Source organism: Silene latifolia, chromosome 9, assembly GCF_048544455.1.
Source record: "Silene latifolia isolate original U9 population chromosome 9, ASM4854445v1, whole genome shotgun sequence".
Classification (NCBI taxonomy): Eukaryota; Viridiplantae; Streptophyta; class Magnoliopsida; order Caryophyllales; family Caryophyllaceae; genus Silene; species Silene latifolia.
The window spans coordinates 20,025,700-20,038,770 of record NC_133534.1 but is presented as its reverse complement, the minus strand read 5'-3'; the positions used below and the strand labels follow the sequence as shown (position 1 = coordinate 20,038,770).

Here is a 13,071-nt window from a genome sequence, read left to right as displayed (position 1 = left end):
TATATATTTAAGATAAAGCAAAGTAATATATTAAGAATTGGTCTACGCCTTTGTCATATTTATCCTAATGCCAATATATACGTATCATGACTCACATGTTAGTAAAAATGGTTGGATGATTTGCTATAAAACAGTGTAGATGGAGAACTAGAGAAGGATGAAACTCAATTGAAAGACCAATTGATCACCAAACAAACTCATCGGCAATTTGCTATAACGAGAGACGACTCATTAGCAATTTCTTATCACGACAAACTCATTAAAGTGAATCAATTAGATTAGAAATAATTAATCCTTGTGCGTGTATACACTGATACACAATAGCCTTCTGTTTTTACGCCTCTTATCAGCCTCTTTATCTCTTACAAAAGTTATGTGGACTTATAACATAAGCAAATCATTCTTACAAAAATAATGGCGAATGTTGTTATTTAGCTCAAGATATATTATTTTTATAAAGATTCTACTATGAGGCCCGTGCATCGCACGGGCATTAAATCTAGTATATATATATATAAAAGAGAGTTTTTTCGAGCGATCTTAGAGCGTCCACATCATCAAAAATCAATTTAGGAAAGTATAATTTTTGATGTAAAAAATAAAGTGGAAAATCTTTTAATTATTATAATATGTATATTTCCTAAATTATATTCAAGTGATATTTGTAAAAAATAAAGTGGAAAATCTTTTAATTATTATAATATGTATATTTCCTAAATTATATTCAAGTGATATTTCCAATTTGTATATCAAACTTTTACATTTCATTTGGCAAAAAAATATCGTTAAAAAAATTATGAAAATAATATAATTAGCTTTGTGGTAAAAAATGCTATCATTAGAGTATAGATTTTATATTATTTGCACATATTAAAGATTGTGTACTTCTTAATACGTAAAATTGTGTACTTTTTAATACGTTTTGTCCCACATTGGAAAATAAGTAGGTGTGGTGAATATACTACATATAAATAGTAGAATTGTCCCACATCGAAAGATTAGTATAAGTTGATGTGATCCTATGATTATAAATAGGAGACATATTTGGAACTTATGTATCCACCCTAAATTTTTTGAGTCTCATAAATATTATTTTAAAGAGCTCTTAAGATTTTCTATCATTATCTACGATATGATATAAAAAATAAAACTAAAAATTTTACTAATGGTTGTCTTCTGAATGCAGTAATAAAGCGTTAATGAGTCGTTATATGTACGATGTAGAGATTTCTATTTAATGATCGAGATTAAGTGGTTTTACCTAATAATATGTATACAATAATGGTTTTTTTAAGAAGAGACATGTATTTCTTGGTATGTTATATCTTTCACATTTAAAAATAATGTAGGCATGATGAACATAATACGTCTAAATAATTAAATTATGTATCTCACATTGAAATAATAGCATACGGTAAGGTGATTCTATAAATATAAATAAGATGCATCCTTGAAACTTAAGTATTAACTCAAAATTTTAAGGTAAAATAGAAGAACATTTCATTCAATCATCGTCTCATTACACTATAACAATAAGGAGCAATACTAATTATTTAGAATTACACATACAATTGTTCATCATTAAACTATTACAAAATATTACGAGTAATACAATATGTAGAAGTTGTGTAGAAGTGAGCTAGATAACCCGCCCACAAGACCACGAGTTAGTTAAATATGTAGAAGTTGTGTAATTGGTGTGTATTTCATTAATTAACAATAACGTACATATATAGGAGAGGCAATACAATAACCTAAAGATACAAAAATTCTAGGGCAAGCAAAATATACAAAATACAATAGGCTGGCATCTGTTCGTCCCCTCCCACCCCATAAGTCCATTCTATAAATATAAAAGATATGTACTTTTTAGTATGTTATATGTCTCACACTGAAAAATAATGTAAGTGTGGTGAATATATTATGTATAAATAATAGAACTGTCCCATATATATACATTTTCTATATTATATAAAAGTGATGTTTATAATTTTGATATCAAAACTTTATATTTCATTTGACAAATAAGTATCGTATGAAAATAATATAATTAGATTGCGACAAAAAAATGTTATCATTAGAGTGTAGATTGTATTGTATTGTATTGTATTTTCTCATTATTAAATCGGGTTGACCTAAAAGTAGGTGCATAAAAAATGGTGCACTTAGTATGTTATTTGTCCTACATTGAAAAGTAATGTAAGTGTGATGAATATACTAAGTATAAATATTAGAATTGACCCACATCGGAAGATTACCATAAGGCAGGATGATTTTATGATTATAAATAGAAGTCATAACCCAAAATCTTTTGATTCTCTTAAGTATTGTCAGAGAGAGCTCTTAAAAGAGTTTGTATTACTGTCTCTACAATAATGATTTCTAATCTAAGTTAATCTTTGGAAAATCTTTTAGTTATTATAATATATAATCTGTATTTCTTATTTTATATTCAAGTGATGTTTCTAATTTTTATATAAAAACTTTTACATTTCATTTGGCAAAATAATGTCGGTAAAAAAATTATGAAAATAATATTATTAGATTCATGGTAAGAAATGCTATCATTAGAGTATATATAGATTTCATATAATTTGCACATATTAAAGATGGTGTATTTCATAGTATGTTATATGTCTCATATTGAAAAATAATATAGGTGTGATAAATATACTACATATAAATAATAGAATTTTCTCACATCGAAATATAGCATAAGGTGGGTGATTCTATGATTATAAATAGTAGGCATCCTTGGAACTTAGGCATCAATCCAAAATCTTTTGAGTCTCTTAAGTATTGTCTTAGAGAGTTCTTAAAAGATTATATCATTATAATTTCTACCTATAGATTTTATATGTCCCATATTGAAAAATAATGTAGGTGTGGTAAATATACTACTTTTAAATAATATAATTAGAATTGTGTTAAAAAAAATTCTATCATTAGAGTATAGGTTCCTATCATTTGCACATATTTTAATTATGATAAAAAAATAGAAAATAAACGTCCATGGTAGCATGTGTAATCTATCAAAGTTCAAGATTACCATGAGAAATTTCCAATATTATAATGATATAGTTAATTAAATTTTCATTTAAAAGAGAGAGATATCCGTACCAATAAAATAATAAATGGGGTATTATTTTTTAATTGTTATTTTATTGCCACGGCATCAAACATAACGTCCATTTAACAGCCTTTACATTATGGGATACCATGGGCAAAAAAATGGAACCTCAAGGGTACCATAGGCAGATTCTTAAAAGTAGGGGTAACATGGAAAATCTGACAAAATTAAGGGGTACCACGGGAAATTTCCATATCTCAATTATGTTAATTTTTTTTTTTGAAGAAAAACAACGTACAAATATTAATGGAGAGTACTTGATCATATTATTAAATTTAAATATAACTATTAGATATAATGAGTAGCAATTGTCTGTATTCGGTATTCGAGATCTGGTTGGATGTCGAACTAAGTGCAAAAAAGATGGTGTAATTCTGAATATGTTGTTTGTCCCACATTTAAAAAACAATGCAGGTTTGATGAATATATATTACGTATAAATAGTAGAATTGTCCCACATCAGAAAAAAATCCAAGTTTTGTGAATATATTACTTATAAATAGCAGAATTGTCCCACATCGAAAGATTAGTATAAGGTGGGGTGATTATATTATTATAAATAAGAGTTAACCTACGTATATATTAATCTTTTATTTTTTTTGAAAGAAATATTTTAATAATATGTAAACAAGCCATTAGACATAGAATGTAAATATTAAACCCTTATAAATTTTTTTTTTTGATTTATAAATAAGTTAATTACCCCGTTGCAACGCACGGGCATTCAAACTAGTTCTTTATTAAACGTGGCTATAAGGTACATATATTTCGGGTAATTACCAAAATTAAGTCTCTTTCAAGGCCTTTCATCACATACTTAGGGCCTTTATTCTTTGAAAGAAAATCTCAGCTCACATAATTAATAAACTAAGTTATACATGAAGTGTAGTGCCTTAGTAAGTGTAGCCTTTGACGAACATGTCCTTCTTGGCCTCCTCAGACTCGCCTTCACCAGTGTACTTTCCCAGCTGGGCTTCAGAGTTTGCTTTTGCACGGATCAATAGTGCATCTTGGGCTGCCTTTACATTCTCGGCCCTTCCTCCCCATGTCTTCAAGCAGGTGTTCTGGAGGGCTCTAGCGTAGGAGAATGACACGTGCCATGGGTTTGGCTTTTGGTTCATGGCGTTCAAGTTTTGGGTCGCTTCCACTTCGGATTGCCCACCCGATAAGAACTAATCACCAGTAGAAAACAAAACCACAAAATTTAGGAAACAGGATTATGTACATGCCTTCAATTCAACCAATGTATTCTCTGTCATTGTCATTAAAAGTCTAAATTCTTATTATTGAGAAGCATAACCGTCAATCCATGCAGTCATAGGGCTTCTCAGACCGCTCCTTGAGGTACTAAGGTAATGCTAATGTTATTAAGTCGTTCAACTAAAAACAATTCATTGGATATTGTAAAGACGAAGCTTAGACTAGGACACCAATTAGATCATGTTATTTTCATCTAAATGATGAGTTTAATCTAGTTCTAATGAATTCAGTTAATTTCAACTATATAAAATCAATTCGGTTGGGTTCAGTTCAACTTAAATAATTCAGTTCATAGAATTTCAATCGCAGATATCATGGACTCACCATGATTCCAGGAACGGAAGGGGGGATTCTGCTGTGAAGAAGCTTCAGGGTATACTCAGCAACTTGTTCAGGAGTAGCCTTGTCCTTGCACTCGGCACCTGGGGTAACCATGCTGGGTTTGAGGAGGATACCCTCAAACATCACGTTGTTTTCCGCCAAGTAGAAGAATGTCTCAGCCCAAACTTTCCGTGCAACTTCAAATGTTCTGTCGATACCATGTTCACCATCCAGTAGTATCTCTGGCTCCACAATTGGGACTAATCCATTGTCCTGCACATACCAGATACTAGGAATTAAGGAACTTATTTGAATGAAGTTTAATCCAATCTAATGGTCCCGTTCTTGTTACGAAAAAAAAGAGTAATATTTAAATTTGCTGTGATCTGCTTACTTGGGTAATAGCAGCATAACGTGCAAGACCCCAAGCTGCTTCCTTCACTGCCAAGGCTGATGGGCCATTGGGAATGCTAACAACAGTACGCCTACGAGTAGCAAGATAATGGTGAAAAAAAATATTTCAGACTCTCATGTCCTAGAGTGAATGTCAACCTTTCATATGGGTTGTCTGCCTTGTCACTGAATGACTGTCTTATTTATCTAGGTAGCACGGACACTTCTCCTAATTAGCCGTCCCGTGTCCGACACCGTGTCGGACACCGACACTCCTCGGACACACGTCGAAACGTGTCGGACACCTACAAAGCCGTGTCTAACTTTCTACATTTATTCGAGCACGCGTCCGACGCGTGTCCATGGTATTTCGGCCGTGTCCGACGCGTGTCCATGACATTTGGACATCATTTGGGCTGAGTGATGTTCTTTAAGCGTGAAATGAGCTGTCGAAAGAGATTGATTAAAAGATTCGTTTGGATGGTAAATGAAAACGAGTTATAATAAAGGGCAAGTTTTAGCTTCACTTATTTAAATTTAATATCAAATACTTTTATAAAAATAAAATCAAACGTTTATAATTATAAAATATATATTTTATTAAATTTAAATAACGTGTCCCATGTCCTAAATTTCAAGGGATGCCGTGTCACGTGTCCGTGTCGTGTCCGTGTCCCGTGTCCGTGTCCGTTTTGGTGCTACCTAGTTATTTATAGACATAAATTGTTCACTTTCTACTCCTTAATGTGAGAAACCCCATTACCCAACATTTGTAAATAAGACGCTCACTCTGAGATGGGTGTGATACTGTAGTAGAAGTAGACGTAGAACGGAAGTAACAAAGTAATAAAGCAAGAACACTTATATAGTTATATGAGGTCTTACATGTGAGACCAACCAAATAATCATATAACTGAATGAGGTGTATGTGTATTTAAGCTGGTCTCGCATGTGAGACTGTCTCATGTAAGGCTCACTGCTCTAAAAAAAAGGAGTAAATCGAGAAATCTGCATATACCATTTGGCAAAGCGAGCACCCTGCTGGTAGTAAGCAGCAGAACGAGAAGCAAGGCCATCAAGACCTTGACACCATGACTCATTGTTTGAACCAGGAAGTGGCACCAGACCCTGTTCCATAACACATGAATCAAACTAACATCTTTAATGGAAGAAAATACCGTGTATAAACTGCTTAAATTGACTAACATTAGACTGGTTGTATAACACTGCTATGTGGATATGAAAAGACTAACCTTGTCGACTTTGATGCCAGGAACAATTCCCTGCTCATTGAGGACATCCACCATCTTCTTCCCCTCAGTGGTGGATTGGTAGAGAGTCTCCTCAAAGAGGATGGCACCAGAAATGTACCGACCAAGCCCAGGGGCAGATACAAGGAGGGTACGGTAGGCTTGCCGGTTGGCCTCAGTGTTCTCTAGCCCAATTGAGGCTAGACGTTTCCCACAGGTTGCATTGGACTCATCCATGGCCAAAATTCCACGCCCAGGCGATGCTACGGTTTTCTGCGTTCCCAAATCAAATCATTAATCAATTATGTTGAAATTTGCACTTTTGCAGTAAGACAATAGATTCTGCAAGGTACCAAGAATCTGCACCAAGAGTTTCTACAACACGAATAACATCAAGATCAAAAGACTTTTGTTAATAGCTACTCAGGCAGTACATGTCCTGGCCTAGTGGTTTAACTATTAATCTCAGGTTTGAACCCCAACTAGCCTTTGCATCTCATTATAGACGACAAAAAGCATTCTTAGGCATAATGCAATCATCAGCAAGCATAGAGTGTGGGATTTTTACCTTTTTTTTCTGTAGGGCCAAAGTGTCGTGAGAAAAGAATTCAGCTCTAACAAACTCTGAAGTTCTAAAAACCCACTATTTTGATGTACGCCATTCGGTTTAGTATAGATTAAAGCTAAGTATATCATAAAGCTCTCGGTCATGAGTTTAACAGTCCCACGGTCTCAAACCTCAAAACCTATAACTAAGCTAGATCAACTCCTAAATAAAATTTAACTACCATCAGTCCATCAAGTTATGCAAAGTTTTAGATTTGAGAATCACAAATGAGATACGGAGTATAAAATAGGAAACATACCGCGGTCTTGACTAGCTCATCGGCGTAAGAGCTGGCAGCCCGGACGGTGACAAAAGATGGACCATTTGGATGGCACCTGACACCGGCAACTGAAGGAAGACGGAGAGTCTGGCCTTTGACAAACTCAGACTTGTCAAGCACTGGGGAAGTCTTTAGAAGAGATGCTGAGGCCATCTTACAACAATTATTATGTGCTTAAAGAGCCTGATGGACTTTTAACCAAAAGATATGCAAAGAGCTCTACCACACAGACTCTTACTTCTCAGTACAGCAATTTATAACTGTACTTTGTGCATAGTATCAGACTAACACTAACATGCCTCAGCCACTCAGGATAAGACACGTGGACGATATCTGCTTACTTGGCAGGCCATGTTTGCAGTGACCGGGGTTTTATATTCCGTCTACCTCAAGAAAAGAGAATAATAAGAAAAATGGAAAAAATTATAAGAAAAGTAGTGATTTTCCTCCATTGCTGACCAGGCAGAATTTGTTGTATTCCTGTGAAAAGTGAATACAAGGCTCTGATTTTCCTCCATTGCTTGTCTTTTAGCATGATAGGAATTCATGGCTATGGTTAATCAATGGATTTTGAGGGCATGGTTATCTCCTTCCAATTTAACGGCTGATATATTTTTACCATTTTAAATCAGACATTCAAGCTGATTGATGTCTTGTTGATGTTGATGGAGCATCAACGTTCATCAAGGATGTGGGCCCCGCCGCAACCCAACACTTGTTGTCTTTACTTTTCTAGAGTACAAGGAACGTGGACCTGCAGAATCAGCTAGATTTTGATACCAGCATAATTTTTGCCACAAAAAACATCACATTTCTCAACTAGTTATTCAAGATATGAGGAATACTACCGACCTTCTCGTTCCAACCTTCTGCAATCTTCTTCTCTCACAGCGGTTTATAATAATACTTGCTTTCCGAGGACAAATGTCAAAGAAGTGAGTAAAATAAAAGTTATTTTAATCGTGTATTAAAGGGGAAAGTTGGAGAGAACTGAGAAGACCCAAAGGCGAAGGTGGATAGTAATTCCCTTCAAGATATACAGGCTACTGCTATATTAAACATTAAAGAACTTCCCAGATTTGATGAATCAGATTCATAGATCAAAAGCATATTGGTATCATTGAATGGTTGGATAATTCCACCCGAATAATATCAGAACCAGATCGACAGTACCATTTTGAAAGATACGCAACCATGACAAGTGACAGCACCAAACCCTTAGTTCAAGATTAAAAATATACTAAGAATTCATTAACTTGATAAAAAAGAAACAAAGAGAGAAATAGTTCGATAAAAGGAAAGATATTAAGAATTTTCTCAAATAAAGGAAAGACTGACGGAGTATTAAAAAAGCACTGAAACAAGGAAAACGGTATTTACAAACCGAAATTAAAAAACATGGATTCTAAAACCAAGCAAAGACCCAATAACGAGAAATCCCGATAGTACAAGTTTCTACTCCAATCACAGATAGGAAGCTAACTCAAGTTCACAGAAACTCCCCTTCACTGTCAATGTCTGCTCACAAGGTCATAAAGATGTCATATGAGTGTATATACTAAGTCACTAACTGCTCAACGAGCTAACAGAAGTCTCATTTTGTATTTTGGTTCAGAGAAAGATCACTCATGCCAGAAACGAGATCATTCACAGATACACGCGTCCCATCTTCCCATACAGTAGAATCATCAGGGTTCGGCTGAATTTGTGGAGGGAAGTCAGAAAAGGCTTTGTCCAATTGCTTTGTGAAATCATCTTGCTCTTCAGAAATTCCCAAATCCCAAACTTTAAATATGTCTTCTGATACAGAGTCCAGAAGCTCCTGTGTTGTCAAATTAAGCTTTGTACCAGTGTCGTTGCTATCCACTTTGACCATGTCCTCAGAATAATTTGGACGAAAAACATTCTCAATACGCCTTTTTGTTCTCATCATACCTCTTTTATTTGCTGTGATAAGATTACCCTCGTCATCATCAGAAATTTCAATGTTCTCAATATCTCCAACGACATCATCAATGAGATCCTCGTCATCATCAGTTTCTCTACCAAATGATAGACCAGCTACATAGTTGTGAACACTAAGATCTTCATCAATACTAAATTGAGTATTATTTTGAGCAGCAACAGAATCATCTGGTCCTGCTTGGGAACTAAGTATCTCCAACAAGACATCTTTGATAGAAGACCAATCGGTATTGGAAGGACCCACCAGATCATCATTCAGACAAGAATCGGCCCATGCTAGATCATTAGTGGAGAGTCTTGCTTCACCGAAGTTGGAGGTTATTGAATCCAAAAGAGATGAATGAACATTGTCTTCATTCATATCATCATTTACCATAGCCATTGCTACAACCACAGCCTAGACGAAGGGCAAACTACGACAGGAGAATGTATATAGAACCGCAAATTGTCACACCTGATCACAGACCATTATCAAAAATAATCAGTGAGTGACATGAACATGAACCTAATCATTTCTTGTCATGAACTTTACAAGTAAAATAATCGGAAATGCCACAAGGCAAGATAACAGCGGACTAAATATTGTAACAAGTCAACTCAAGTCTCAGTTACTAACAGTCAACTTCCCTCCCGATTACTTAATTCTCATCTATCTCGACATAAATCAAGCTATCACAAATCAACAAGCATCAAGACAATTAAACCCTTCAGCAACCGACCCCAAATCAGTCAGTCCCAAAGCAATAGCATATACCCTACGAGACAGCAATTTCCGAAATTGTCGCAAAACAGCAATCATATGGTCTTCTTTGGTGGATGAACCTGATTGGAACACTTTCAAATATGAATTTTACTGCATTTGGCATTTTGGCTCATTCTGTACTAACAATTACGACAATAAGAAGGATTACGTAAAGAAAACTTTCTAGATCCGCTAACGGGCAATCAACAAAAACATCCCCTCAAAACAAGAAAAATTCACACCTCCTTAACCAAGTTTCACCTAATTATAATAACAGAAACTTCGAAACCCGAAACCCTGACACAAATTCATCAATTTCTCAGCACATATTCTAAAAAGTAAAAACGCACAAAAATCAAACTAAATTTGCAAGTTTTACACTTACTAATCCATCAATACGATAAACTTGTTATACCAGCTGATAAACAATAAATTGCGAGATGATTACAAAACCCTAATGATTTATAAACTTGGCAATCAACACATTAATAATACTAAAAAACAGTAATAGTTAGCATACAAAATTGTTTCCAGAAATCATCAAAAACACATGATGAAAACCAATTACAAAAATGAAAAGATCAAAGCGTTTATTTATTTACCTTTGTTTCTTCCAGAGATAAGAAATTATAAATGAAATAAAATTGAGGGATTTTGCGAAGAATCAAAGAGCAGGTGAAGGAAAGAATAATTTTGATTGAAGAGAAGGGTTTTATGGGAGGTTTCAAGACTTTCAACTTTCAACGCAAAATTAAAATTAAAAATAAAAAATTCCGTTGCCGGGACTTGAACCCGGGTCTCTCGGGTGAGAGCCGAGTATCCTAACCAACTAGACTACAACGGATTGGTGTTAGATTGGTCTTATATTTTATTTGTAGTATTGTCATTCGGCTTTTTTAAAAGTAATTTGTGAGTGTTAAACGTTTAAGTAGATCATAGACTACATGCAAATAAATTTTGTACATGCCGTATATTCAAAATTAAAGGGGAAGATTGTCGAAAAAAAAAATTAAAGGGGAAAAAAACAAAAAAGATCATCGTCATTCGTCAAACTCTATGGCCTTTGCACCGGAATGGAGGTAAGTGAGTGACCAAGACGAGTAAGTGTAAGTAGCGTAAACACTTTTTAACATCTTTGCATAGTTTCTGCCCAAAAAAAGAAAACATATCTTGTATTTTTTTGGTTATGACTTGTTCAAAATTATGTATTTTGCTCATTAAAGGATTGATAATCTTTCCGTTTGACGTTGTAGAGTTTGTATCTTTATGATTTGTACTTTGAAATTAGATTGGTTTTAGTTAATTAAATTTCAACAACTCTGCTATCTTGAAGACGAGAACATATTAGATGTAGCCGTGGAGCGATTGATAAATTTAGCTTCGAACGTTCTCCTCATTGTTTTTACTCACTCGTATATTCTTCTTTGCTTCTTATGATTAAGATAACTTTAAATACAGGATATAATCGAAATAACTTTACGTTACTTTCAATCACTTTAAGTACATTTTTTTGTATCGTAGTACATTTTGGTTGTATATATAAACTAATGAGCTACTCTATTATACGAAGTATAACCTAGATTTTTAAAGTATACACAATTACACATAATGCATCCCCTACTAATGAACTTATTCACTTAAGGTGATGTAGATGGAGCCACAACTCTAGCATTAGAACACAATGTAGATTCCAAAGTATCTTCATTATTGTAATGGCTTGGGGTCGAGTCGCGCCTAAAACGGCCTTTAGGTAGACAATCGTCTAACACCTTGCCAGTGAATATACCAGTGATGTGTGCCTTGTCACTTGCCTTTGGCACCGTTGCCACATTAACACTCTTAGAATTCAATCCCAACGGTCTTGTCGCGTCCACACAAACCAAGGGTGGCGAAGATGAGGATGACGACAAGACGAAAATCAAAATAAATACAGGGACGTCTGGGAGATTTCGGGGCCCTGTGCGAAATGCCCGAAAAGGGGCCCTAACTAATACGACTATTAATACGTATACTTTTGTTTCTAAAAGAATATATATATTTTTCACGATTACGCAAAAAAAAAATCTAAATCGGGACCTTAATAATTACCAAAATACTTGTAATATTGTTTAAAGAGTAAATGGTTAAATTACATGATCGACAAATAAATTATCAAAAACGGACAAATTTGCGCAAATTCTTGTTTCAGACGATCTGTTCCGCCTGAAATAAATAAGACGAGGTTTTGTGACTATTTTATGGTCAAATGTAATCACAATGATGAAGTTAGTGTTACAGCTTATGGTATCTTATTTTTCAAAAGTGGTCACATTTGACAGAAAATAATATCAAACTTCGTTTTATTATTTCCGACCAAAATGACATGTAAAGAGAGACTAACTCAAAAAATTGTCCATAATATAATTATTCCGTAAAGCTACCTACAAGAATTAAAAAAAAAAAAAAAAACTATGAAAAACACATCACCGCATCAAAGAAGATTTTAATTTGAGCCAAAGATATGGATATTAATGTTTGTTACTATCATCATGTGTATGACATGCCTTGATGGTTAGTATTTGCATTTTCACAGACAACTCAGGTTCGATTCCTGATATTGTTCCTTTCATTTATTTTAAATAAATGCAAAATTTAAGTTAAAAAAGGAAGCGAATAGGAGTCGAACTCGAGTCACTGGTGACAATAAATGGATCAATTACCACCAACACACCAACAGCTTTATTAAGTGTGGTATTTGATGAAGAAGATATGAGCTTGAGTAAGCCAAATACTCTTAACCTTTGTGAGTATGAGGGTGTGTCATTTAATTGGAAACAGAAACGAGATTTTGGGAAAGAAAAGTAAGTGGTTGTCAATATCAACTAGTTTAGATCACGTGCAAATGCACGGTATTTTAGATTGTAATATATAGAGAAATTAGCATTATTAATAATTATACTTTAAATTTACTGTTAAAGTCTACAATAGTGATGTGTTGTACTAATTATTAAGATAGAAAAGGGAAAACTTGAGGACAATTTTACATACGAAAAATCAAAATATCTACATTTACTACCTTTAATAAATATTGTATATTTGGTGTTGTATTTTAGGGAGATTTTCGTATTTTATAAAATTACACTA

At 34.1% G+C, this 13,071-nt stretch overlaps 2 protein-coding genes and 1 non-coding gene across 3 annotated transcripts; all 3 read right to left on the bottom strand.

Annotated features, from left to right (window-relative positions):
- Positions 1 to 3,779: 3,779 nt before the first annotated feature.
- LOC141599366 (fructose-bisphosphate aldolase 1, chloroplastic-like) lies at positions 3,780 to 10,707 on the bottom strand. The gene is made up of 7 exons (XM_074419356.1): positions 10,551 to 10,707; positions 7,221 to 9,660; positions 6,358 to 6,627; positions 6,123 to 6,232; positions 5,106 to 5,196; positions 4,715 to 4,984; positions 3,780 to 4,302 (listed from the first exon to the last, which is right to left on the bottom strand). The coding sequence occupies exons 2-7, from the start codon at positions 7,392 to 7,394 to the stop codon at positions 4,024 to 4,026; spliced, it is 1,194 nt and encodes a 397-aa protein (XP_074275457.1). The 5' UTR covers positions 7,395 to 9,660; positions 10,551 to 10,707; the 3' UTR covers positions 3,780 to 4,023.
- LOC141600686 (uncharacterized) lies at positions 8,836 to 9,588 on the bottom strand. Its single transcript, XM_074420929.1, has one exon. The coding sequence runs from the start codon at positions 9,586 to 9,588 to the stop codon at positions 8,836 to 8,838; it is 753 nt and encodes a 250-aa protein (XP_074277030.1).
- Positions 10,708 to 10,719: 12 nt separating the features above from the next.
- Positions 10,720 to 10,792, bottom strand: TRNAE-CUC (transfer RNA glutamic acid (anticodon CUC)). The gene has a single exon. It is a non-coding gene; the product is annotated as a tRNA-Glu (tRNA).
- Between the last annotated feature and the right edge of the window lie 2,279 nt (positions 10,793 to 13,071).